Here is a 27,418-nt window from a genome sequence, read left to right as displayed (position 1 = left end):
CCAATCTGCCAACAAAGTGTATCCTTAAAAGTCTAACGGGAGAGCTCTTCACTGAGTTCTTCACAAAGTAGAAAATATCTGATTCCATTTCTTATTCACAGCAGGATGTAGTTTTAATCACCTTTCACTATGCCTACTTTAACATCTTCATCATCAACATTTGATTTTCATTAAATATATACTGGACTTTCAAAGAAGTTAGCATTTTCAAGGTAGCACATTGTCAATTTTGATTTCAGTCAAAGCTCAACAGGTGCTCAAACATGTTTTATTCAAATTCTTCTGCTTTGTGGTCTTTTCATTGTCTGAAAGACAATATATGACAGAATTACAAAAACAGTTATGCAAAAATAAACATGCTACTACATATACATTTCACTAGTTTGTTTGGTCATAAATTATGACAAGACTTCTCTGTTCATCCTCACTAATTTAAGCTATTTGTCCAAAAGTCTTCAAAGGAATCAGTATTTCTGGTTGTGATGGAAACACTGCTGCCAGTCAAAAGGAAATATTTGAATGTTTATTGGATACATGTATTGTTCTTTGTTTTTTAAATGATGATGATTACTGTGCAGAAAAATGTAAGATACAGGTCCATTTGATTAAAAATGGTTTCAGTTTCAACCATGTACACTGACAGCTGTACAAAGTACTGCATATCTTTAATAACATGCTTACAATCAATTTTACTGGTGTTTTCTTATCTGTTTCATACATTTTTCCAGTCCATTATTAGAGATGAAATGTCTTCAATGAGCACGATTCAGTAAAGCTTCATTAGGCACCATGAAGTCAAAAAATATGATTTATGCTCCAGTCACCTCCTGCTGAAGAACTGGAGTCGATAATATATTTGAAAAGCCTCTGAAAGTCGTCATATTCACTTTTTGTGGAATTTATTCTTCTTCTTATTCCTCTTGCCAGCTCCTTGTGCTGCTTTCTCGGCCACAATGTGCTGAAACTTCTTCTTGTTCTTACTGGGAAGAGAAAAGAGCAAAATATTTATATGTTGAACGTAGATTTGGCCAGTTTGCAAAATACAACAGGGAACAATGGGCATCACTTTGGGCAATTCCTTTGCAAATTTAACAAGTAACGTTATATTTAGTCATGTAAAATATATTCTAATGCAACACAGGGTTTACATGAAAAATACAAAAGGTAAATCCCCCTATAGTATATAGGTTTATACTGTATTTTCTGGCCCTTCTCTGAAATGTACCACAGTAAATGTTGTTTTTGTTCTTTTTTTTTTTTTTTTTTTTACAAAGCACAACACTGTGCAGTGTACAGACAAACTGCTGCAGTGTTTCACAGTATTCTGTGAGCTAAATGAACTCTGAGCTTTGGTAATGTGTGACCCTACACAAAATGCTTCAAATGTGCCAGGAGAAACTAGTTAAATCTATGCTGTCTCAGAATCTGACAGGTCCAAGTCTTTTTGTGCAACGAAAAACAGATGTTCAAGGAATGTCTTCTAGATAAAGATCAGCAATTTAAATGCCACCTCAAAGTTTTTCCCCACTGCTGGAGCCAATCATAAATAATCAATAAGTGTCAGTATTCTTAAATATACTTTTTTCCTCTTAACTAATAATATGCACTCTTTCCACTTTTGCAGACCAGCTCATGTGTATAAAGTGAAAAATGAACACATGAATGTATACAAATGTCTATAATTATTCACAATTTGACATAAAATTCAATCATACCACATGTTCACAGTAAACAATAGTTCATCACTGCTTTGGTGGATATTTAGCTAAACATTATTTGTCTTTTTTATTTAAAAATAGACCAGGTGGTGTTGATAAGCTGTTTTTAGGGGAGCATTTTCTTTTTTAGGGGTAAATTAGGGCTGGAGACACATCAGGCCAGATCCAGTGAAACTGACTAAATTTAAACTTACTGCCTGAACTCTGCATCAGCCAGCAGCTCCTCCACCATGGTTCTCTTCCTCTCCTTCTTGGGAACACGGGAATGATAGAAGTCGACTGGACTGTCCACCACTGTACCAACCTGTATCACACACACATTTAAAAAAAACAACAACCTCAAATTACATGTAAATATATTTAAGTTTGATGCTGACATTTAAAAGCAAAATTCATGTGAGGGCGATTAGATTATTTGCACCTTCATGCTCTTAAATTCAGTTGTCATGCAATCCCTTACAAGAAGACATGACCCCATTTCCAAATAAATAAGATAGACGACTCATGTATATTTAACAGACCTGAAAATACTTGGGAAAGCCATCTCTGTCATTCTTCTTGTAGAACCTCTTGGAATCCAAGGAGCCTCTCATCTTCAAGACTTGGAGGTCTCCTTTTAGCTCACCAGTGATCTCAGGGGCTTTCATGTTAAACCAACCATCTCCTGTCGTTTTCTCACGCTCTGCCTGGGAAAACCAATTTCAAATGATTTCAAAAGCATTCAGAACTTGACTAAAACTACAGTACGTTCAGTGGAGGTCAGAGTTTTTTGAGCAGTTTGTGTCAACTGATTTTACAATGATCAAATCTTAATGGATAGTAGTCTGGATCATCTTATGAACTGAAGCCTCAATTTGTAAAACTTACTCTGTGTTTAAGTTTCAAAGCTTGTTTGGATTCACTGTATGGAGGCACCGCATCCTTCTTTTCAAAGTCTGGACCAATCACGCTCTTCTTCATCACCTGTGGAAAACAAAAAAATACTGCAACACTGCAAAGCACCAAACTCAATCAACACTCGGATAAAAAGGCCAAAGTAAAAAAAAACTGGAGACAAACCATGAATAACACAATATCAGGTGTTATTGGATTTACTTGTCCTTGCACAACATTCATTATTCATTCGGCATCAGAGATCACCTTCAAAAAGGGAAAAATCAATCACTTATTTACCTCATCTTGGATCCTCTTTTCCTTTAGTTTTTGCAGCGAACTGGAGACAGGTTTTGATTTGCTGCCATCAAAATTGATGTATAAACCCCCAAGCTCCTTCAATCTGATGCCGGGGTCAATACGGCTGGACAACTCTTTCCTAAAACAAATTGGCACAGAGAAAATTCCTCAGGAGGCGCAGTCACATCTCATTTCTCACCTCTGCACACAGTTAGAATCAAATATAATGTAATGATGTGTTAAAGGATAAGCCTGGTGATATTTTATATTTTTCTTTTTGTTAACAAACCCTATTAAAAGACAGAAGCCAACAAAACATTGATCCTACTAACAAGTACTGCCTGATATAGTGTATTCCTCTGTGCCACAGAACTGCATTGTTGTCCAAAAAACAAAAACACATCAACCAGCCACATCATTGACATGTTCCTTAATTATGATGAACAACTGTAGTTTAAGTTTTGGTCGATCCCACGAACACCGTCACAGAATCAATGTGTATTAATTCTGTAGCTGAAAGCAGTCCCTCACAAATGATTTTTTACTCTGTTTGAGTATCATTTGCTAAAGACTACAATGCCCAGTGGTGTTAGAACATTTCTACAGCTGCAACAATTAGTTGATTCATCAAATCAACCAAATATTTATCAGAAAAAATGTTGATAATCCAATAGTCATTTCAGTCCTATTTTAAAATAAAATGCCAAAAATAGATTGATTTCAGTTTATATAATGCGACAGTTACATGTGTTCGTCATATAATAGTAAACTGAATCTCTTTGGGTTCTGGACAAAACAAGACATCTGAATATGTCAACTTTGACTCTATAAAAGTCACTTTTTTTTTTTTTTTTTACTGTTATCAGAATTTCTTTTAGACCAAACTAGTAATCAAAAAATAACCTACACATTGATGATAAAAATAATTGTAAGTTGCAACCCAAAAACTTACTTTAAATGGGCCACCGAGGCTTCCATAAGTATTGAGAGGCGCCTCATCTTTTAATTATTATTACCCTGAATAATTTTTTTCTCTTAATTTTCTGTGTAACAGTTTCCAGGTGAGTGAGCCTATCATATTACTTACGACTGAGGATCTCTACTTGAGAAGAGGATTTCTGCATCTTCGTCGTCATCATCATCATCATTCTCCTCATCCACAAACTCCTCATCTTGCTCCTCCTGCTCAGCTCCCTCTTTACTTCTGCCCGCCGCCGCCTCCTCCTCCTCTCTCAGCATATCCTTGTGGTAATTCTCATCAGCCGCTTGTCCTGGCCGTGTGTCAATCATAAACAGTCCCGCCACTGATTCAGCTGCTGCTTCAGACTTCTTGGAAGTTCTTCCTCTCTCCTCTGCCAAATCCTTCTCTTCCTCCTCTTCACCAGAAACTTCCCTCTCCTCCTCTTCCTCATAGTCATCTTCATCCTCGCTGCTCACAAGCAGGCTGATTACTTTTGTATTCTGCACAATGACATCTTTAGGTTGCTGCTCAGAGGCAGAATCCACTGTGATCTTGTGGTCCTGCTTGGACGTCACCTCAATTGATTCAACTTGGGCCTCACTGGAGTCAACCACTTGCTGAGCATCTGTGTTCAATGTACTGACTTCCATTTTCTCCTCCTTACTGGACTGTGTTTCCATAACAGTATCCCCATCTACATGCTCCGCTCCCTGTGATGGATGGGTGTCTTCATTAGCCACTTCCATGGCTTCCTCCTTGTCTTTGGTCTCCTCTATATTTTCAGAAACAGTATCACATATTGTTACTGTTTCTGATGGCTTTAACGGCTCTGATGGCAGAACTGTTTCCTGCATCATTTCCACTTCTGAGGTGGTCCCATCTTTATTTTCAGCAGGAGGCTCCACCTGCTGGTCTCTGGCCATCACTGCAGCCTCACAAACAACTTCAGCTGCAAGACCTTCTGATACTGAGGGAGATACATGGGAATCGTCTTCTGAAATGACATTTACTCTGCTTTCCGCACCTTTTGTAGCCTTCTGCAGAGCACTCCCTCCCTGTCCATCTTCTGTCACTCCAGAATCTGCTGCTAAAGCCTTATTTGTTGCAAGATCAGAACTATTCACATCCTCTTTCTCTTTGTCTTCTAATATTTGGCTCTTATCTTCCTCCAACAGTGTGCAATCTGCATCCTCAGCGATCAGAGTACTTTCTAATCTAGAGTCTTGTAATAAACTATCTTCCTTAGCTGGCTCCCAGGATGTCACTACAACACTAAGATCCTTGATTAAGGACTTGGTGACAGACACACCTCGACTGCTATTACCCGAGCCTGTGCGGCTGCTGGATGGTGTCCATTTGCCACGTGAGGAGCTGGGGCTGCCAACTGGGGACTGCATGTCAGTCAGGTCGGAGTCTGACTCCAGAACCTTAGGACCTGTGGACTGGTTCTTCCCCCGTCTACGAGTGGTCATACTGTAAGTGGGCCCGGACTCAAACCCTTCGGAGTCACAAGACGGAGGCTCATTAACATCTACAGTAGTCTTCCCTTTTGCTGCCCTGCTCCTTCGGCCTGTTTGGGCAGGAGAGCCAGAGCCTTCCGAGGCCTCATCTAGGTCAATGGGAATAGGACCCGTTTGCCTTCTGGACCTTGTCGATCTGCGGGTTGTGGACCGAGAAACCCTAGATACGCAGCTATCAACGTCTGAGACTTCAGAGTCCTCAGTTTGTTGTTTGGCAGCTGATCTGGTACGAGTAGTTTTTCGCTGACTTCTGGTGACTCTCTGGGATTCAGAGCTGCAGGACTCTGCATCGAGCACCGGCTCCACCTTGACTTCTCCTGCCTCAACATCAGCTGGGTCAGATCTTTCAGGAATTGGCTTCCTCCTTGTACTACGGCGGCTGCTTTGGCCAGCTTTTGAAACAGATAATGCAGAACAGCATGATTCCACCTCAGATATCTCTTCATCTTCCTGACTTTCTTTGCAGGCCTGTCTTACCCTGGTGCGTGTCATTCGTGGCTTGGTGTCAGACATTGTGGAGCAGCACGACTCCACATCTGATGTTTCTGCTTCATGGACAGAGCCCACAGGAGTGCAAGGCTGCTCTGGACTGTGAAGTCTGGAGGCTCTGGTGCATCTTCTCAATGAAGAGGTCGGTGGAGATACGGGCTGACTGCTGGTCTCCTCCAGGTCATGCTGGGAAGGGGTCTCTTCTTCTTTAGCAGCCCTCCTGGTTCTTCGTGCAGTGGATGGAGTAGCCTGAGTGGCAACAATAAGCCAAATGCATTAATACAGCTGGTTTTACAGCAAGCTGCACTCAAAGAATAAGACTGGCATTCTAATTTATTTTCTTAACAAATCGCAAAACAAAAAACAGCAATGTGTTAGTTTGTCTCTCAATGCTTTCTTACCTCCCTTTCCTACTAGTAGACTCAAGTGTATTTATTCATACAAAAGATGTAAATCTAAAATCAGGTCACAAAGATAAAGCATCTATTTTTAAAATATCAATAATGATCATTTGTTAAAGCAGCTGGGCACTGTAGTTTTTAACAAACATTACCTAAATATGAGCAAATTGAGCACCATTTTCTGGTGGATTATTTTGGCTAAAAAAAAAAACTACAGCGCTTCATTCATGGTAGTGCAACAGTGCACTCGTCATAATAAGGGAGCTCTAGGGCAGAGAAGTATAGATGTGTAAGGCTTTGGTTACACAAATATACTTGTTAATGGGTCAGTCCATTGTTGGTTTTGTTCTTTGTTGAAAATAAAATAAAAAGTAGTATCATTATCAGCCATAATCTTTAAGTGTTGATTAGCATACCTGTCAACTTTGAGCTTTGAAAATAAGGGAGATTTACCGGGATTCTGACCAAAAATAAGGTAAAATTTGCATTTGTTTTACGAAGAGATGATGAAAATATTTTCATTGTTTCTTTGAGGTTTAAGATCTTCGAATCATTTAAACAATCCGTAGTAGACATGCAAGAACACCTTTTATGAGTGTTTTACAAACGATCGATCGATTAAGTGAAGTAGATTCACTGATTACATTTACATTAGTAAGTTCCCAAAATGTATTATGTTTTTAATATACTGGTGATGTAAAATGAAAAATGACACGTGAAAAGGTTCCTCACAGCTGGAAATGAATAAAGCAGCAGAGCCACTCTTTTTATACATGTTTTGCAGTAACTATCTTTGTTAAGTTTGATTGACATGATTGTATTTTGTCAAAAATACCTAAGGCTCTCACACACCTCAGCTTCTGAGTTTTTAGTCTCCTATATGATTATTTTTCTCGTGTCATACCATCAAAACGTTTCTAAAGTATTATGATGAGACGTGTGGTGCCCACGTGAGTTTGACCACAGACACACACAACCTGACCAGTTGACAAGTGATTGGCTTTAAACTCTCTGTTGCTGAGCTCTGAACATTTACAGGCTTGAAGACCGTCTGTTTTCAAACATACCTGGACCTCAGAGGGCTGGTCGGGGATTGTTTTAGTTGGGGAGTACACGCGTACTCCTCTCCTGGTCGCCACCATCTTGCACACTGCGCCTCAATCTCACTTCCGGTTTGAAGGCTACGCTCGACCAATCGATCCACGGAAATAAGACTCAGGCTGAGCAGACGAGCACAGAGCTACTGAATTGATGACGTGTGTATTTGACAGTTATTTATTTATTATACTCACGGAGAAAGTATTGAGATTCGTAGCTTAAGTAAAAGTAGCAATACAGCAATGTAAAAAAAATACTCAGTTAAAAGTAAAGGGTTGAAATGAAAAATAAGTATTACACGCAAAATGTGACATCACTAACAAAAGTAAGTCCTCAGTGCAAAAATGTTTGATTATATATCATTATAATTATTAATATGACTGTATTTGTAGTTGTTGTTGTACTTGGTTGGCATGGAGCTTTGTTTTTTAAATATTCCATGCACTGTTGCAAAGTGGTGTAAGAAGTTCAGATCATTTACTTCAGTAAAACTACCAGCAATGTAGAAATACTGCATTACAAGTTAAAGTCCTGCCTGAAAAAATTGTACTTAATAGTACAGAAGTATTAGCTGTAAAGTGTACTTAAAGTATAGCAGTAAAAGTAGTTGTTTGGTCCCTCTGACTGATATAAGACATTACCGAAGCATCAGTGTTTAAGCACTGTTGGCTAGTTTAGACTTGCAGTTCCCAACCTAGGGGTTGGGCCCCTCCAAATGTCAGCAGATAAATCTGAGGGGTTGTGAGAAAATGAATGGGGTATAAAAGAAGTAACAAAGTTTTTGAAAATGTTCTCTAATCTTTGATTTCTGGTGAAATATTGGATCAGTTGAACATTTATTTAAATGAAACCACATTTAGAGGGAAAAATCACTATTTGGTAGAGCTGCAGACATCTGAAATGGGACCCTGACTACACAATGCTTTTTGTAAAACGTCAAAACCCCAAAAGGCCAAAAACTTTAATCTTTAGCAATGTGTTGTATTTTAAAAGATTGTTATACTATTCATTTTGTCAGATCTTCATGTGAAAAGTAACTAAAGCTGTTAAATATAGTGGAGAAGAAAGTACAATATTTCCCTCTGAAATGATTTAATTCCTGTTAGTAACTTGTGCTTTCGAGTGGTTAGTGGAGATGCGATTTTAAGAGTCACTGTAGGCTTTATGCCATCAGATGTCAAAACCAAATACCTTAGTGCTGTCTGTGAATTGCAAATGATTTTTCCTGTTCGAAGCTTTTTACCTTTACCATTTGAACTTTATTTTTTCTTAGTGACACCAAAGTCTTGACTACATTACCAGTCATGTCTTCAGTCACGCTTTAACCATCTTTCAAATATTTTTACACCAATGTTGACAGTACAAATGTGTTTTATAATTTTAATAAAGCCAATCCATGATATACAGATAACATTAAATATGTTTACAGTACAGAGAAGTTGTCTTCATGAGATTTACTGGACCCTGTCTGACAACAGCAGCCATGATTCATAAATAAAACGGTCTTCCTCGGAGTTAAGAAATTTTTTTACATCTCCTTATTGAGTTTCCAGTGATATAGTAACAACATACAGAGGACATCAGCCAACTATGAATAATCTTAATCTCTTTCAGATTAATCTCATGAGTGTAGGGGGATAAACATTTCAAAGCATCATCAATAACAGCGCATGGTTAGAAAAAAAAAAGCATGATAAAATTATAAGTTATATATACTCATAGTTGTCTGCTTTACCAATTAAGCCCAATTCAGCATCATAAAATAAACATCTCTCCTTTGCATTGTTTTCTGACTTGAGGAATGCAAATGGTGTTATATACAGCTGGAGAAGTCTAAATAGCAAGAATAAAATCTGTTTCTTTCCCCATTTCTCCTTTCAAAATGTTTGGAATAATTATGTACTAAAAAAAAAACAATAAACCTCTAGCTTTTTCTTTTTGCTTTAACTACTCGTAATCTTTTCATTTAGATTTAAACATTTAAAGCTTGATTCACATGGACAGTGAAGACAAAGCAGGTATGAGGATAGGAGGAGCAAAAGCTGAGAGGCACTTCACATCAGAGAAAGGTTAAGGAGCCACCTTGGTTAAAAAAGTTCAGAGACCTACATTTCTTCCGTACTTAAAAACTGCCTCTGCTGTGTTGATAAATGGTTACACTATCAAAGTACTGGTCATGGAGAGAGCTACGAAACTCTCACTTTCACTCTCATCCTGCTGTCTGTTTGCTCAAAACTGACACCGGAGTTGATCTTGCAAGTCCATCTCCTATTTTTGATCTCGCTGTGATGATGGTAATGAATACCTGCATCTGTTAAACTGAAGAAATCATAGATAATCAAGATGCAACCCTATTTGTAAGATAAAACAATGATTTCAAGACCCATGGTGATTGGCAGAATCCGTTATTCCATTACTTTGCATGTTTTGTGTGTGTAAATGAAAAAAGGAGGAAAATGGCTTCATCCCTGTGTTTTCTTCTCTGGTGGGGTGTGCTAGGGGCTTGCCTTCTTCGCACTGACAAGGTAGCCTTTAGCCTTGATGATGCCCCTGCTCTTGACAATAATGGAGTAGCGCAGGACCCACTCGAGTCTCCAGTCAGCGATTTTCAGGTCCTGTGTTCCCTCCTGTACCGCCTCCTGGAATGTGGCTGCCGACATCAGCTCTAGATGGAAACATAAGGCCAGGAGAGGAGCTCTTTAAAACTTGTTAAGAAAAAACAAAGTCTACCGGTACATGTGAACTATAGGATACAGCTTACACTAAGAACATAAAAATAAGATTCACTAGTAAGACACAGTTCACAGGAAAAAGCTGGCATTTTTTCTTTTTTCACTGTAGGCAAATTCCATGAAAAGACCAAAACCAACAATGCATAAGTCTGTCTCTCAATACTCTCTAACTTCACTGCCCTTTCTGTGGCAGGTTTCTGCAGGCTTCACCGCATTGAATCAAATACTTTTCAGGACATCTTAATACCACATACAATTTAATACTCGTTTCACAATGTAAGTATGAAAAATATCAATGAAAACGATAAGCAATGATAAGGGCTAGAATTATTCACCAAGTGCAATAAGAAATAAATATCAGTTCCACTCTGAAAAGTACCTTCGGGAGCCAGTGTTTGGGTATCTGTTCTGGGAAACATGGCAGCCTCTGTGAAAGAGGAACAGCTCCCTATTTACAGGGTTGGAGGGTTACTTTAAAAATGTATTCTGATACAATTACTAGTTATCGGTTAAAAACTGTTGTCAGTAACATTATCCAAGTATCAGAAGATTAAAGTAATGTAACTTGATTACTTTGTATTACTTTTGGATTACCTCAATACTAAATATGCAATAATTAGGGCCAAATCCACAAAGGATTGTACAGCATTTGTGGCCGCTAAACTGGTGCAAATGAGACAGATAATAGTATCTAATACACAAAGCACCCACAAAGGGTGAAATGCAGCTGTGAGACACAGCCAGCTGTGGACAACAAACACTACTCCTTTTTGGACATGTTGGGTTCACATTATTATTGTTGTTTTGACTATTCTCATTGGTTTTGTTTGTTTGTTTGTTTGTTTCTTAGATTACTTTTGTTTGTGTTACTCATACATGCTCAAAATAAATCAAACATCAGTACTGATGTTTCCCTGACAATTTTTAAGTTCAATATGTGTGTGTGTGTGTGTGTGTGTGTGTGTGTGTGTGTGTGTGTGTGTGTGTGTGTGTGTGTGTGTGTGTGTGTGTGTGTGTGTGTGTGTGTGTGTGTGTGTGTGTGTATGTATGTATGTGTGTGTATGTGTGTGTATGTGTATGTGTGGGTATGTGTATATGTGTGCCCGCTGTGCGCACCTGCACGTGCAATGCAGTATCATCCTCTACTTAAACCATTGTAGATCAGCAAGTTATTTTTCCCACTTGTTCCTGCTCTGCTCATGTTTGGGACTTTGACAGTGCATGGTAGTATATTATTCTTTATTTTAAAATGTGTTTTAAAATTGTAATCCTTCTAAATAATCCCATTTTTTTACTAAATGTACCTGTAATCTGATCACTTCTTTTTTTCTGTAACAGAATAGTTACTTTTTTTTGTATCCTAAACGCTGTTACATGTATTCTGTTACTCCCCAAACCTGTCTATGTAGATATAAAATAATGTAGGCTGATTTCCAAGGTAATTACAACACAATAATTCATATTTTCATTTGATTATACACTAATTAAAACATACAAATATTATATTCCATTTCTGCCAAGTCCGTTCCACTAGATGTCACTAAATCTTAAACACTGGTTCTTTATATTCATTTCACATTTTTGTGATTACTTTCCCTCAGAGCAACAATGTGGCTCATTGAAGAGTTTTAATGGTTTTGAACAACAATGGAGTTATGCAGCACAGACAATTCATTTATACCAGGCTTTGGCCATAGACAGAACTCTTGTTAGCATATCAAGAAATTAATGTATTTTCAAAGAGAAATGAGAACAAGTCACACATACGCTTATCCTTTAGCATGTGACTAAGGAGTGAGCACATGATTTGGTACATCTGAACCATCTGACATCTAGAAACTTCACTATTTCCTTCATCATGAATGAGAAAAGGTGCATGTATAGATAAAAACAAATAAGACATACTTATCTGACTAACAGAAAAAAAGAAACAGACTCTCACCTTTGGGGTCGCTGTGTGTGAGCAGTTGGATGTCAAACTCCTTAGCGAATGCTGTCAGGTCAGGAGGCATCACACAGCAGGAGGCCAGGTTGACCTGGTTACTGCTGGGCTTCACCTGGTTCAAGAGAGGGGATATGGTCATTGATTGGCTCTGTCTGCAGCGCACTGGCTCGTAACAGAAAAAATGCAGAAATATTTTTGCCTGCAGTGATTTGTTTGTTTTTTAATCTATAAACCTGTCCTATTATCAACAGTTAAATTGTTTGTCTCTAAAAATGACACATATTAAAGTTCAAATAAGTACATAAGATTTCCTCTCACCTGGGCCCAGTTGTACAGCTGTTCCAGCAGATCTTTGTCCAGGTCAGAGGTGCCAATAGCTGCAATCCTCTGGCTTCTGACCAAAGCCTCCAGTTCCTCCCAGGCTGGCTGAAGGTGGGCCAAAGTTTGGCTGTCACCCTCCAGAGGCCCAGGTGGCGCTATGATGACAGAGTCAAGCTGGGACACTGACAGAGTCTGACAGGCTACGGATGAGAGACAAACAAGGCAGTATCACCGGCAGAGCTCAGTTTATCTTTGAGAACCTGAGATTAAAAGGTTTAATATCAATTATGTCATTCTGAAGTGATCAGAAGCTTACCCATCTCAACTGCATCTCTGATTGAAGACTGACCCGACTCACACAAGAACAGCTTTGCTGCAAAAACAAAGCAAACACTGAAATGTTGTCCACCACATGCCGCAGTTGTTTTGTAGCATCTGGTCAGTCTAAAGTGTCTAAACTTCTGCCTAACTTAATACATGTTTTAATTATTTACTAATTTATTTATTATCTGTTCAGTCTTCAGTCATTAATAATGGACTGCTTAAAATTCACTTGACAATTTGATAGATGCACGCTCACACACTAAGGTAAATATACAGCATATATCCGAGCGTATGACCCAGATGTGCTAAACGTCATTCCTCAGAAACAACTCTTTTTTTTGATGGTTCTGTATAATGCCTCAAAGTTGCATCTTTTTGGACTAATATTGTCAACAAGACAGACCAGAAATTAGATTTTTGCAAAAAAACAAACAAACAAACAAACTACTACTTATGTCATGGAAAGAAACAACAGAAAACACAAACGTTTATAATTTGTAGCCTACACTTGTACACGGTTTTATATTTTATGTAATGAGTAAATGAGTGAGAGAAGGATAGACGTCAGGGAAACAGGAGAGGTTTATGAAGGTAGGAAGACTAAGGGAGAAGATAAAAGGAATTAACGTTCCTAGACCACCTTATTTGAGTTGTGTTCATATTCTTAGATTTAAATTAATTTTATCTTGTCTTGTCTCTTGTATTTAGCATATGCACATTTATTTTATTTAACTTATTTATTTATTTATTTATTTTAGTGTTATTTTTTCCCTTTATCCTTTTAATTTGTTGATTTTTGAATACAGCACTGATACAACAATATACTCCAAAAAATATATTTTGGAATAAACAAAGCGCTCTTCATCCTTTACCTGAAACCTTCAGCTCTTCCCTTTCTTCAGGTGTGATGGCGTCTGTCGCCTGGGGAATGGAGCAGTCCAGTGTATCTGGAAGTTCCTACATGACATGAAAAGCACTGCATTTAGTCACTGTGCAACTTGCTTTGTGATTTAAAGTGTAACATTGCTGAATTTATTTATTTGTTTTGGTGCTGGCTTTTGGTTATTCAGTTAAAAGGTGTCAGTTACGTCAATATTCTTTATAGCATCATTATTATTATTACAGTTACTGAAAGAGCAGCAATATTTGGCACCTGATGTGTGAGGACAACATCATGAACACAAGAAACACTGTTATGCTCACAGTGAATCCACTAATACATTTTTTGACGTCACTTTCATTTCAAGCATAGAGTGACAAGACACCAACTGAGAGCCATTTAAGTCTTATTTGCTTGCATGTGAGGCATTCATCCAGATATTGATGATTTAATTTAAGTAGTTGACATAAATGAAAATCAGAAATTGAGACTCAATTCAGACTTGAGGCATGTTAGACATGTTACAAATAAGACACCAATGTATTATTCTGTCAGATTATTTGCTGTCTGCAAACACAACCTGAAGAAAAGCTACAAATTAAGAATCCCGTTATTCCCTGCAGGGTATGTCAAATAACGTTTTTGTATTTGCAAGCATTCAAGACCACATAGCTCAACTCTTTAAACCTCCCCCCTAGCCATTTTAGTCCAGTGGGCGTGGTGATAAAAGCTGAAGCAGATTAGCTGAGCCTAGCAAAAACAGCCATAGCCAAAGCAGGGGTGTGTTCAGCAGGAACAGAGGTTCACTACGGTGGATCCTGCAGCCTTTTTAATCTCAATTTCAGTATTTTCTCAACATGTTAGTTTGATGAAAACAGATCAGATGACTGCAGCTTTCCAGAAATCCAATCACAGTTAGGAGGCTACTTAATGAATAAAACCTCCTGAAAAGGTTTCTGTGCCCCCACCCTGACCCCCACCCATGCCAACAGACAGACGCACATTTGGAACAGTGCCTTTGGCAGCCAGCATTGCATGAACATTCATCATGACAGCTTCTTTTCAGTAAGCCTAGAGGCATCCTTTGATGTCCATCACTACAGCTATTTTCTTTTCCCAAGCACTGGAATCCTGCTGCCTGACAGTGTCGTAACACGTTACTGTGCAACTCATTCACTGACTGCAGGGCTGCCCATTACCGGCTGTCAATGCAAATACTATTGTTCATTCCCAGAGTTGATAAACAAATGCAAACGTGTGTTCTCACAACGTAGGAAAGAGTGAATAAAGTACCCTACTATACTCTCACATAGCCACACGAAAACATTCCAAAAACTCTAAACATCTCCCCACCTCCAATGGCAGTTTTGTCGTGGAAAACCAGTCACTCAGTGTGGCTTTAATGCAGTCTTGAAGCTGAAATATCAAACAGAAAAACAAAGTTAATTAAGATCTGTGAAACAGGCACATTTTTAGTGAGGATCCCAGAAGCTCAGATATCAAAGACCTGTGACTGAGGCATGTACTCAAGAGAGTTTACAGCTTTTTATTTGCAGCAGACTCCACATCAGCATCTGGGCAGCTGTGATATGCTACTCCATCAACACATAGGCTGCACTGTATCTTAAACAATTAAATCATTTGGACAGGCATCATGAAAATCACGCTGTCACAAACCAACTCAAAGTGTGTGACAAAGTTTAAGTGCTGAATTTTAAACTAATTACAAAGGGATGGGATGTGGAGCTGCATCAGTAATGCCAGATGTGTATGGACGAGTGAAAAACCAGACTTAAACAGGCCTGGCAGAGGCTTAACAGCATTCACATCATGTGGGATAGATAGTATGGGATGTTAAGATGGGAGGCCACTATTCACGCCATCAGCCAAAGTTTTTATGAGCACAGCGTTGGGTTGGGTTGTAAATACTGAGCAATGATAATATAGTATATTTGTTATAGTTTTATATATATATATATATATATATATAATATTCATTAACTTCAAGTTGATTAACCACCACACTATAAAGTGCTGAATTAGATGTATCAGAAATGTTGTAAAAAGTCTGAGCTTGCCTGTTATGATTACAACTTTTATCAACACTTTACAACTTGGAAAACTGTCAGTCATGGTGACTCTAAAAAGCCACACATGCAGCATGACTGGATATTCCTGAGAGACACATTAGGTGGAAGTTATACAAGACACAACAATGTTTCTGAAATACTTTTTAAAAGCATGTTTTGTGTATTGTACAGTACATTTGGATTTTTTTCTTTTTTGAGTTATGTCAATCATAGATATTATATATATAATCATACTAAATATAATGTGTGATAATACAGTTCTGTGATGAGCCAAAAAATCAGTGCTATGACACACTAGTCAAGCTCAGTTTACCTTATATCTGATGAATATATTGAAACACAAAGTGTCACGTAGAGGGTTAGACAACTATGATCTTTGCCCTTCATCAAAAACTATTTTTTTAAAAAGTATCATTATATTTATTTTGTATCTAAATTACTACCATGGTTCAGAGAGATACTGCAGGTGGTGTTTCATACATCACAGCAATGAACGGTGCTGTTTTTGCAGCAATGCACACTAACAAAAAGCCTACACAACCCCTTTCAGTAGATTGTCACCACACCTTTATATAAGTTGAACATTTACGTAGGGGCAAAACAATTAATCGCTCAGTCAGTCGGAAAATTAATCAACTGTTTTATTATTCATTATCAGGCAAAACATTAACAAGTTCCAGTGAGTATTTGCTGCTTTTCTCTATTTTATATCACTGTAAAACAGACATATTGGTACTACTTGTTCATCTAAGTCCAATTTAGGCTCTGTGACATTATGACTTCTTTATTTTCTGTTAGCTCACAGAGTAAAAGATTATAAAACACTGATGAACAATGATAATTAATACCATTAGCTGCGGCACTAAATCTCAGACTAAGATTTGGGTATTTCAATAAATCCCGAGTACTGACTTCTTGGTATTGATATATTTTATGGGTATTAAAACTTAACACTGAGTGGGGCATCTGCCTGCAGGTGTTTCACCTCTCCAGGTCTACACCTGCAGTGTGATCAGCTTACAGCAATAACTCCTCAGTGTCTGTAAACCATTCACCTTAGGCATGATCATTAAGTTATATTGCATAAGATAAGTATACATTACGAGTAGCACATAAACAAGACAATACACCACTTATCTGAGGAGCACTAAACACTACATAACACAGTATAATAAGGACCTCGACATGTACAAACTGAAATACTTGTTGATTTAAATACTCCTGTCTGATATCAGCTAACACTCACTGCTATCGTTAGCTTAGCTGGTTAAATATTTAGCCAGGTAGCCTGACGGTAAGGTAAAAAGCTAACTAAGCTAATGGGCTACACTGTCACACCACCACAACAAACAGCTTTGTTCATTTGTCTCACCTCTTCGCTGGGCGAGCATGGACACTTCTTTTTCAGACGACTTCTGTTGACTAAGTTCCCGGTGTGAAGCCTGAGTGTCTTGGCGTGGCTGAGCAACATCTTCGCCCCAGTGTTCATGTTGGTGTTTTGAGGATCCATGTGCGTTTCGGTAGCAAAGCTAAGTAGCTAAACAGCGTTTAGAAAGTGACAGCAAGCAAGCTCTCTAACCCAGTTTACTGACTGCTACTACAGCTGCTAGCTAGCACACTAACAGCACACCTCCGCAGCTGTTTAAAAAGTATGTAGTCAGGATGACTTGCAGTCAGTGTTGACTAACCTGCTGGGTCGGTGGCTGCTCGGTGGCTGTATGGAAGCGAGCCGGTCGGTAACGCCCACTGGAGCTGTCGGTGAGTGTCCAGTAAAACCCGGTCCGGAGCTAACAGTGTAGTCTACATGCAAAAAGACATAATATTAGGCGCCCCAGAAATGGAGTAAGTGGACAAATACATCCTCATTATTCATTTCAGGGGAAGGAAATTCATGTTTTTTTGCTACCCCATTATTTGTCTTTTAAAAAAATAAACGTATCATCATACAGTCCCTGCAACCAGGTGGTTGTATCTAAGCAGTGTATATCAATGATCCTTTTACTATTATCAGCAACTTACAAAAATAACTAATACAATCCAGTTTGGACAATACCAGAAAGGACAATACCAGAACCACAAGGTCCACATTTAGAGGGGACTGTGTTGTTCCTTATAGAAGGAGTGAGTACATTTGGATGCTCAGCCTTCTCTGTCTGAGCATCACACTACTGGAACACTTTACTGCAGGGGTGTCAAACTCATTTTAGTTCAGGGGCCACATACAGCCCAATTTGATTTCAGTTAGGTCGGACCAGTAAAACCATAGAATTATAACCTACAAATTTGGTCCACAGATAAGGATGTAAGTCAGTCCCCAGAACAAATAGTAAAACATCATTACCCCCAAATTAGGTATAAACCCCAAACCAGCTACTCTCCTTAAGATTAATATAATCAAACCACCCAAGACACATGGAAACCAAAAGATAGCATATTATGGCATTGGACCAAAGAGTTATTGTTCCATCCCCTGACCTCTGCCCTGTGACTGTTTGGGTGTTAGTGGCAGCAACCTTGTCTCTACTGCATTTTTCTGTTTGTTTTGGGTTTTTTTTGTTTTTTTAAGTTATCTTTTGTCTGGTATATGCAGTATATCTAATATTTCTAACAGTAAAATCACAGTTCTTCTGTTGATGTTCTTTTTTTTGTTTTTATCTCACACTTGCTTTAGGAATGTAAATGTCTGTTTCCCATGCCGGTGAAGCCCTTCCAACTTGAACTGAACTGAATTTCACGGAGGCCCACTGGCACAGGACTGGATCACTGGAATCGACTTATTTCTGTTTGAGAAAGTTCCTGTTGTGACCACTAGATGATGGTGTAGTGTTTCTAACTATTTTATCATGCCGTGAGGAAAGTCAACATTGTAACATGTGTACATTATACTCTTTGTCAGTGGTCGGCAAACAGTGGCCTATGTGCTTCTATTTGACACAGGTTTAATTTTTCCTGTCGGGTCAGAATAGATTTGTCTCACAAACAGAAATAGGTATCAGTCAAACAGGAATAAATAAGTTGATGCCACCATAATGTCAACCATAAATGAAGCTGGTCACTGTTTATCATGCTTGGATAACCAATAAAGTATATGTCTTGTCTCCAAGTACATCACAGCATGTATTCATGTATGAATAATTTTTCACCAAATGAGTATTAAAATAAGCTTTTAGCCCTCACTTACTTATGTAATACATCTGTCCTCAGTTAGAATCCTAAACTATGTAATGACTGAGTTTTATCCTTCACTTAATTGAGAGAAATAAACAGACCACACAGGCTTGTATTTCCACTGAATTGTTTATCACAGCCTCCAGTAAAAAATCCAGAAAAAAACTGGTCCATGGTTGAACCTAATTGATGACCCCTGCTCTGTGTGGACACCAGTGGTGGAAAGTGACTGAGTACTTAAATTCAAGTTCTGTACTTAGGTACAGTTTTGAGACACGATACAGTTTCTACTACTTTATACTTCTACTCCACTACATTTACATTTTTTAAATACTACTAAAATATTCATTTTGATCATTAACAAAAGTTACTTCTCAAAAAAGGGAAAAAAGAAAGATCAAACAACTTTACAATAACTACTCTATATCCACCCCATGAAGAGAAAAATAGATACTTTTTTTTTTAAGAAATAAAATTAGTGGCACCAACAGCAGTAATAGTACTGCATTTGATTTGGGAAATTAAGTAATGAAGTGATAAAAGGTACCTTTGGCTAAGGTAATATCTTTATGTACATCATCTTTTTTATACATTTATTTCTTTTATCCACTTCCATCTTCCATCAAACAGATAGATTCCTAATTATGTGGTTTATTATCTTAATTTTATAGAATTTGTCAATTGTGTTTTGCCATAGTTATGTTCAGTAGCTCATAATTAACCATGCCTGTGGTGCTGCTGGTTTCAACCTGTTTTTGTTATGCTTAAGTGTCACTGTTTTTAAAAAATCTATCTTAAAGAAGTACCTGTCAGTGTGTTGAGAGAGCGGCTCTGTTGTTTTAGCAAGTGATAAATGCTTTGACACCAGAAACAGTGTGCACTGACATATGGGGTCTATGGCTTTACTATTTCAGTCAAATATTGATGCAAAATTGGACTGGAAAAGAATATGTGAGTGTATTTTAGCGGGTAATACTGTAATTTTTACTCCACTACATTAATTTAACAGCTATTTACTATTTTGCAGATGATTATACAGATTATATGTTATACATATTGCAGATTATAAATATATAAACTATATTAAAATACTGTTACATTATGAATCAGTAATCATATTACGTTACTATACTATATATTAACAACACTGACAAGATAGACTAATGAGTTCTTTATAAATTGCAGCTCGTACTTGTGTATGTTTACTTAAGTAACACTTTGAATGAAGGACTACTTGTAACAACTTAAGCTAATTATTCAGCATTAAAGTAATTAATGCAGTAAATGATCTGAATTCTTTTTCGACTGCATATCGTTGTGTACTTTTGTTCTATGGCTGTTCTTCATGGTTTTGCCAGGCCTCTTTGTACCACAGACCATGTTTTGACATGTCACAGTATGAAATACACAGGTTAGCTGCTCCAGTTTCAGGGTATTGTTCATGTTGGCTCACTGTTACACTGTCATAAATTACTGAGACACTTAAACAGGCCATCGCTAATATTATTAGTAACCTGTGCTACTACTATGGCAACTGACAATGTCTGCTGTGAAAAAAAGGCAATGCAACAGCATACAATTACAATTATAATAGTGTGTTTAAGGCTTTTCTGCAACAGTTTGAGGAAGGCACATGAACAGCACATCCAAAAAAATCTCCTCAAATAAGGAAATTTGACATTCCCATTGCTATATCGTTCCCAATTTTTATTTTATTCTACATATTTGACAACAGATAGTCTTCGTCAGATAAAGATGAAAGTGTGAGAACTAGCTAAAAGCTACAAGTTTTTTGCATATTTGTGTTTACACATAAAGTACAACTTTCTTTTTCGTTCTTGTTTTTTTACATTTTGTCAAAGGCCTTTCCTGTTTCTTACGACAGTGCCCCCATGCACAAAGCAAGGTCAATGAAGAAATTGTTTTCCCAGTTTAATATCGAAGCACTTGACTGGTCTTGACCTCAACCAACCTTTGGGATTATGCCAACAATGAGCCATGTCTTCCAATATTGACCCACCTCACTAACACAATTGTTGTCAAAATTGCAGGAAATCCCCAAAGTTAGGTTCCAAAATGATGCAGAAAACCTTCCCAGAAGAGATAAGTCTGAAAAAACAACATTGTAATCCACATGGTTTTGAAATTAGATGCTTAACAATCACATATGTGTGTTATGTTTGGGTATCTACATACTTCTGGCCGTATAATGTACTTAGCATGAATCTATAAAACATCCACATATGTTACGTACATCTAAGCTACATCTGGTATTTGGTAGAAACGGTTATTGAAAGCAACTTGTAACTATACACTGCTTGGCATTTGTAATTCAAATTGAACGATAACATTTGGAAACAATCAAATCGCTGTGGGGATGAATTTACCACGTGTGCAAAAGTGAGTAAACTCGGAATCTTAGGCTTGTTTTTAAGAACGTATTTCCTTTATTTTTCCTCAGTGTCAGTTGTGTTAAGTGCATATTTCTTTTGATATACAGCAGCAGTACTATTATGACACCCACACATTCAAGACTTAAGCAATATGCTACGAAAGATTGCAGAAGAAATGTCAGTCCATTGAACTTTTTAAGGAGTAAGATCCTCTTTGACTCTTCAGACTTTCTTATGGGAACAAATTGTTGATATGTCTTGCACATGTTCCCATGCGGGATTAAGGTTGTTTAAGGCTGAAGTGCCCAGATGCCTCCAGCTACTGCCTCTGCTGCCAGTTAAACCACCATGACACAAATATACGTACATTCATGCCCAAACAGTTGCGCAAAATCATCCGCACATGTTTAAAAATGAACTTTTAATGAGGCTTGAAGCATCTATACAGCTTTCGTTTCGTCTAATTTACTCTTAAATGAACATCATTCAGGAATTATATATAATTCAGCAATTACGTAGGTTTTGCCGTAGTTACATCCATAAAAAATGAGTGACAGAGACTGACACAGACTGTATATGGATATCAGTGTGAAGTGACAATGCAGTACTCGTAATGAGCCGTGAAGTACATTAATGATAGATTGAACAGTCAGCATTCCTTAGGAATAAGGTTTGAAGCAGCACAGGCTCTCATAATGTCTGTACAGTGTATATATACATGCAACTATGAGAATAACTAATAGTTCACTGATCCAGTTCATTAGAAGTAAATTGCACTTAATAGGCAATGATGCAAAAACGAAACCAACTTGGGATGGGAGTCGCACATCTGGACAGCTTTAATAGTTCAGGAAGGCAACAACAGCTCAAACAGGACAAGAGGTGCTACACCACAGCTGAATGTGACCTCTGACCTCTCAGTGGAGGAAACCAAAAGGCCTTTTTTCACTAAAGGAACTGACCCCTACCTGAACTTGTACTCCTTTTTTTCCAAAACTGTCCTCTGCCCCCTTTGGAGACGAGTTCTAGGAGATAAATATTTGCACTCCTTAGGAGGTGGTACTAAATCAAGTTCCAGGTACTCACGTACAACAAACACAACAGTGCAATAACCTCTATCTCACTTCTTTGCATACATCAGCAAAGGCTTTTAAAAACAGAGAATGAAAGAATAATAATTGAATTGAATAACTGTGAATATTGACCAGGTCATTATTTCAAAATCCTACATACACATACCCCATAAATGTTTTTGTTAATCACTTACTCAGCCCTTTTTATTTCTAACTAACAGCCAGTTTATATAGCCAGACTTCTGTTGTAATTTCCAACATACCCATCACACATAAAGACTAATTTTATTGTAGCCTGAATATTATGGTTGAAAGGAAAAATCATTTTTTCCAAATGTCATTTCTCTAAAAGTTTAGCATATTGTTCTATTTTCCATCATGATTTTACATATTTTATAAACTCTTAAAGGAAATTTCAATTTATTTTGTCTAACTTCAGATTTGTTTGTGTTGAATTGGACTTTGTTTTGATTAGTCTTTAAGAAAATAAACAAACATTTGTAAAATATATTGCAATACAAAGTGGACCACTTTAGCTCTTTTGAAATTGTATACATATTTATTATTGTACTACATTTCCAGTTACTTCAATTTAACATTATTCATTAACATTATCTGAGTCTAAAATGATTTTCTTTCCCTTTCTTGGTTTTTCTTTCTTTTTTTTCTTTTTTTTTTTTTTTTACAGTACCTTGCTTATAGTAATTATGGCACCAGAACCAATATATTATCTCTGTATGGAATATGAGCCAGTCAATACAATTACCTGACACAGCCTGTTATAAAACATCTTATTTTCCCATCAATTTCTTGTGCCTCACAAAAGATGTGAGGCACAAAGGTGAATCTCTTGCAATTACATCAGAGGCCCCTATAGGTGTTACTGAAGTGTGTGTGTTTGGGTGTGTGGGAGTTTACAATGTGTCATTCATCATAACTGACTTTTCAAGAGTCAAGAAAAAAAGCCTTGTGAGATTCAAAGATCAAATGAATCTTTTACTGTTAAGTTTCAAAGTGTTCATATGTGAGAGGAGGTGTGGCAGGGGGAGGGCAGATATCATGTGTGCACTATAAGAGTACAAATCCACGAGGAGCTGGACTGGATGAAAAGTTTACCTCCCAGGACATCTTGTGAAATACTGAACTTTAGCAGGTACGTTTTCTCTGCATGCTTTTGAAACAATCCTCTCTTGTTGCTCTTTGTGATTTTGTAATTCTGATTAGCAAAGATGTTGTTATGTGCTCAAAGTATTGAGTTTAATAACACATCCGAGATAACTGCAGAGAGGGAATCCAGCCATAACCCATCACATATTTGTTTGGTTTCCATAAAACAACACTCTCAATACTTGAGATGAAACAGCTGCACATAGCTGGAAACCAGACAAGGATTTAAACATTTCTAATCAGGGGTCAGGCACATAACCTTTTTCTTTCACAATAGCGCAGATGGAGGTCTTTGTGATGGAAAACATGCTGACAGGAAAACATTTAGTTTGCTTCCAAGTTTCTGTTTTACTCTGTCCCTTAATCTAATCTTTTTCTGTGCAGCAAACCACACAACAGGAACAACAGCAGCCATGAAGTTTCAAGCTCTTTTCTTCCTTCTGATCCTCGCCTGCATGTATCTGAGTCTGGCACAAGGTAAGTAACAGATCAGATTTGTTACACACCAGCAATATGATATTGTAATACCCACATTTTAATTAGATTGCACACAGACTAAACAATTTTTTTTAAAGTAAGGGAGAGAGAGAAAGACTGAGAGTGAGACTGAGAGTGAGAGTGAGAGTGAGAGTGAGAGTGAGAGTGAGTGTGTGAGAAAGAGAGAGAGAGAGAGAGAGAGAGAGAGAGAGAGAGAGAGAGAGAGAGAGAGAGAGAGAGAGAGAGAGAGAGAGAGAGAGAGTGCGATCAGTGAAGGACCAGGGACTAGTGAAAAAAACTTTTTTTTCTCCCCGAACCGATTGCTCAATTTCTCTGCAAGAGCGTCATTTTGATGTGGAGCAGTTTATCCTCCTCTAACTCTACTCCGTCTTTCTCTGCAGGCTCCTATGGCAACTGCTGCCTTGGCTATGTCCGAGGGTTGAAAGCAAATGCAAAGAGAAACACAGAGAGTTACAGGATGCAGGAAACAGATGGTGACTGCAACATCAGAGCTGTTGTGTGAGTAACATATATCATGTTCTTGTGTTTTGACCCTTACTGAGCGTTTTGTTTTCCTTCATGAAGCAGCGACATTGTTGAAACTTCCCACTATAATGATTTGGCAAAAACTAATGGAAAAAGAAACGACCTGCTTACTGGGGAAATGATTTATCCAAATTTGGATCAGCACTTTAAAATGTTGGCACTGGTGTCTTTCACTTATAAACCGTGTGCAGTAAGTGTGATAACATTTGTTACATAAACTAATGTGTGTAGGTTTACAATGAAGAAGAGATCCAGTCATAAAAAACAGCGGACTGTCTGTGCCAATCCAGAAGAGACATGGGTCCAGGATCTGATTGAGTTAGTGAAGCAGAAAATGCAGAATTAGGTAAAACGTTACACAACATACTTACACAATGACGTATTTTATTGTCCTGCAGATAAACTGAGTGACTGTGTAAATTGTTTATCATCATCATTCTTCATCATAAAACTTTTGTATCTGTAGACTACCAAAAGATCAGAAGAATGGGAGAGAGGAGAGCGGCTGTTTGATCTCCCCATATGCCATCATATATCACCTTTAACCAGATGGATCAGATTACCTTTTGGTCAATTAGGTATTTCCTGTGTCTGACAGAGGATGTAAATCATATACACAGTTCACTACAACATTAACATACCATATCTTCCATGTTATTGCCAGTATAGAAAAAAAAACATTTATATGAGCCTATGATACTAGTCACTGCTCTGTGATGTTTAGAGCCTGCTAGGAATGAGCCACTATTTGGCAGCTTTGAAATGTAATTGCAGTGTGTGTGTTTCTGTGTGTGTGTTTCTGTGTGTGTGTGTGTGTGTGTGTGTGTGTGTGTGTGTGTGTGTGTGTGTGTGTGTGTGTGTGTATGTGTGTGTGTGTGTGTGTGTGTGTGTGTGTGTGTGTGTGTGTGTGTGTGTGTGTGTGTGTGTGTGTGTGTGCGTGCGTGCGTGCGTGCGTGCTTGTGTACACATGTAATGTATACCACTTTGGGAAAAAGAGTTTTTTGTATAATAGATTTATATGTTTTTGTATCACTCTGATTGTACCTGTACTGTGTCTTTCTGTATCAAATAAAGAAGCAACACAAACCAAAGACTTGTGGGGTCTATGATACTTAGGAAAACACCCAACAAAGCTGTTTTACATCAGCTCTGTCCTGATTTGGTGATCCCAAGGTAGATTTTTGCTGGGAAATTGTTGCACCGTTCCCCCAAGATGATGTTTTTACTGGATACAAATGAATCAAAGCAGACTTAATTCGATAATCTCTCTCACTTAAACATTTGGCATCAATTTGAGTCAATAATTGACAACATGACACATCTGTCAATACTATAAAACCCCTCAGGAGAGTCAGCCTGTAACTCAATAAACCAAAGCTGGTGTTTATTCAATAGATGATAACGTGGTGAGGGATTAAACTGAAAGATATGGCCTATTAATGATGATTCTCAGCCATCCAGATCATGGGACATGTAGAAGTGTTTACAGGAAACTGGGTTTGTCATTTAGTCATAGATGTTTTATCAATCAGCCATGACGATCACTCTCATTTTATACAACTGGATAGATGAATTGTGAAATGTCTTCAAGATCAAATTACAAGTGGCCCAAGGGCTAACGAGCATTCTGTGTACACCGCAATGTCAGTGACTCAACAACAATTTATCTCCCGCTTCACGTTTCCCAATAGTTTCTCAACTATCAATAAAAAGCAAAACCGTATAAAAACTAATCTTTGGCTCAAACCACATCCCAATTCCGCCACCACATAATTTCATGTAGTATGTACAGACACAGTTTATGCAGTTAATATCCAATTACATCAACATATTTGATCATTTATATTCCTCAAGATATTACATAAAAATTTGTGCAAGTCAATCAAAGTGCAACTCTAGAATTATGCTGCAAATTAAACTTCTAAAACAGAAAGCAATGTGCTGTGACAATCCAGCTTTTCTTTTGTTTTTTGTGAGTGTGCTAGACTGCATTTTTTCAGTTTTCCAGTATAAACACACTCAAAAGCTGCTGAGAATTACAATATGGGAAGGATTTAGGACACAGTAAGTTACTCAAGCTGTCAAATCGGAATGGATGTGACTCATTTTATTCTTGATGTTCATCATTTCAACATTTTCATCATTTTCAATCATTTTAAATGTTGATGCCAGAAATTATTTTGTTTACTCTGGCTGAAATCCTGCAAATACATTACAAGTTATCTATGAGTGCCAGTTCTGCAACATTTCTCTCAATGAAACAGAGTGGATTCAAATACATACTTGACTAAGAGAGTAACCAACATCCATACTGGGAGAAAGTTCAGGTCTCTTTGTAGAAAAGGCCCCAAAGTTACAGGGTTATTTAGAGTTCATTCCTGTTGTGTGCCTTTGTGTTGTGATGGATGTTAATTCAGGGTGGTGACATTGTTGAGGTGGGCCAGCCCACGTGGTGGGGTTGTATCTGAGGAGGGGTGTGCACTTTAGTTTCAGTTAGGTTAAAAGGTGTGCAGTGCAATGGCTTCAGTACCAGTGATCTGTGCGTGAATGAAAAAGAAACCACATAATCACCACTGTAAGATCCAGCTGTTCTGGAAGCTCTGTATAATTACCTGCAAAGAAGAAGTAAAGAGAGTAAACTGCAGATCGGCCTCTCTGTTCTTTATTCCTCCATACTCTGGAAACGGCCTTAAGTGGTGTTCTGGCCGACACTCTTGTGTGAACTCAGTAATATAATCAGAACTAGCACCCAGCTAGAGCTTCTCTTCCCTACATTGATGGTCCTTCGAGCCGGATATTACCAGGTTTACACCAAAGATGGATCCATATCCAGAGTATGAGGATCGTGGTGCACGCTCCAAACGATACATTCGTCCCCCAGCACGCTATGCAGATTATGAGGTGGATCATCTGGACTACATCGGTCAGAGATACAGAGAGGA

The 27,418-nt window shown here is 37.9% G+C and overlaps 3 protein-coding genes across 4 annotated transcripts in view; 1 reads left to right on the top strand and 2 right to left on the bottom strand.

Annotated features, from left to right (window-relative positions):
* Positions 1 to 152: 152 nt before the first annotated feature.
* Positions 153 to 7,405, bottom strand: dnttip2 (deoxynucleotidyltransferase, terminal, interacting protein 2). The gene is made up of 7 exons (XM_062424753.1): positions 7,330 to 7,405; positions 3,979 to 6,110; positions 2,892 to 3,030; positions 2,586 to 2,681; positions 2,240 to 2,404; positions 1,913 to 2,022; positions 153 to 980 (listed from the first exon to the last, which is right to left on the bottom strand). Exons 1-7 carry the CDS (start codon positions 7,402 to 7,404, stop codon positions 884 to 886), a joined length of 2,814 nt encoding a protein of 937 aa, XP_062280737.1. The 5' UTR covers position 7,405; the 3' UTR covers positions 153 to 883.
* A 1,877-nt stretch (positions 7,406 to 9,282) lies between these two features.
* On the bottom strand, positions 9,283 to 17,356 carry gclm (glutamate-cysteine ligase, modifier subunit). The gene is made up of 7 exons (XM_062424071.1): positions 17,025 to 17,356; positions 14,916 to 14,978; positions 13,555 to 13,639; positions 12,675 to 12,731; positions 12,356 to 12,558; positions 12,035 to 12,149; positions 9,283 to 10,025 (listed from the first exon to the last, which is right to left on the bottom strand). Exons 1-7 carry the CDS (start codon positions 17,160 to 17,162, stop codon positions 9,856 to 9,858), a joined length of 831 nt encoding a protein of 276 aa, XP_062280055.1. The 5' UTR covers positions 17,163 to 17,356; the 3' UTR covers positions 9,283 to 9,855.
* Positions 17,357 to 23,263: 5,907 nt separating this feature from the next.
* The window catches only part of ccl25b (chemokine (C-C motif) ligand 25b), a 133,698-nt gene continuing 129,543 nt past the window's right edge, over positions 23,264 to 27,418 (top strand). Inside the window, exons 1-5 of one of the 2 annotated variants that reach the window (XR_009925452.1) lie at positions 23,264 to 23,439; positions 23,838 to 23,930; positions 24,332 to 24,449; positions 24,708 to 24,822; positions 24,943 to 25,265. Coding sequence is in view for 1 of the 2 variants with exons in the window: in XM_062425000.1 (XP_062280984.1) it covers positions 23,867 to 23,930; positions 24,332 to 24,449; positions 24,708 to 24,822 (297 nt within the window). In the remaining variant the exon portion in view is untranslated. Of the gene's footprint in view, positions 23,440 to 23,837; positions 23,931 to 24,331; positions 24,450 to 24,707; positions 24,823 to 24,942; positions 25,562 to 27,418 lie in introns of those variants that run through there. The other variant, XM_062425000.1, reaches the window with a different exon arrangement.

This window comes from Scomber scombrus, chromosome 8 (assembly GCF_963691925.1).
Source record: "Scomber scombrus chromosome 8, fScoSco1.1, whole genome shotgun sequence".
NCBI lineage: Eukaryota > Metazoa > Chordata > Actinopteri > Scombriformes > Scombridae > Scomber > Scomber scombrus.
The sequence above is the reverse complement of the archived record's forward strand: the minus strand, read 5'-3'. Positions and strand labels throughout refer to the sequence as shown.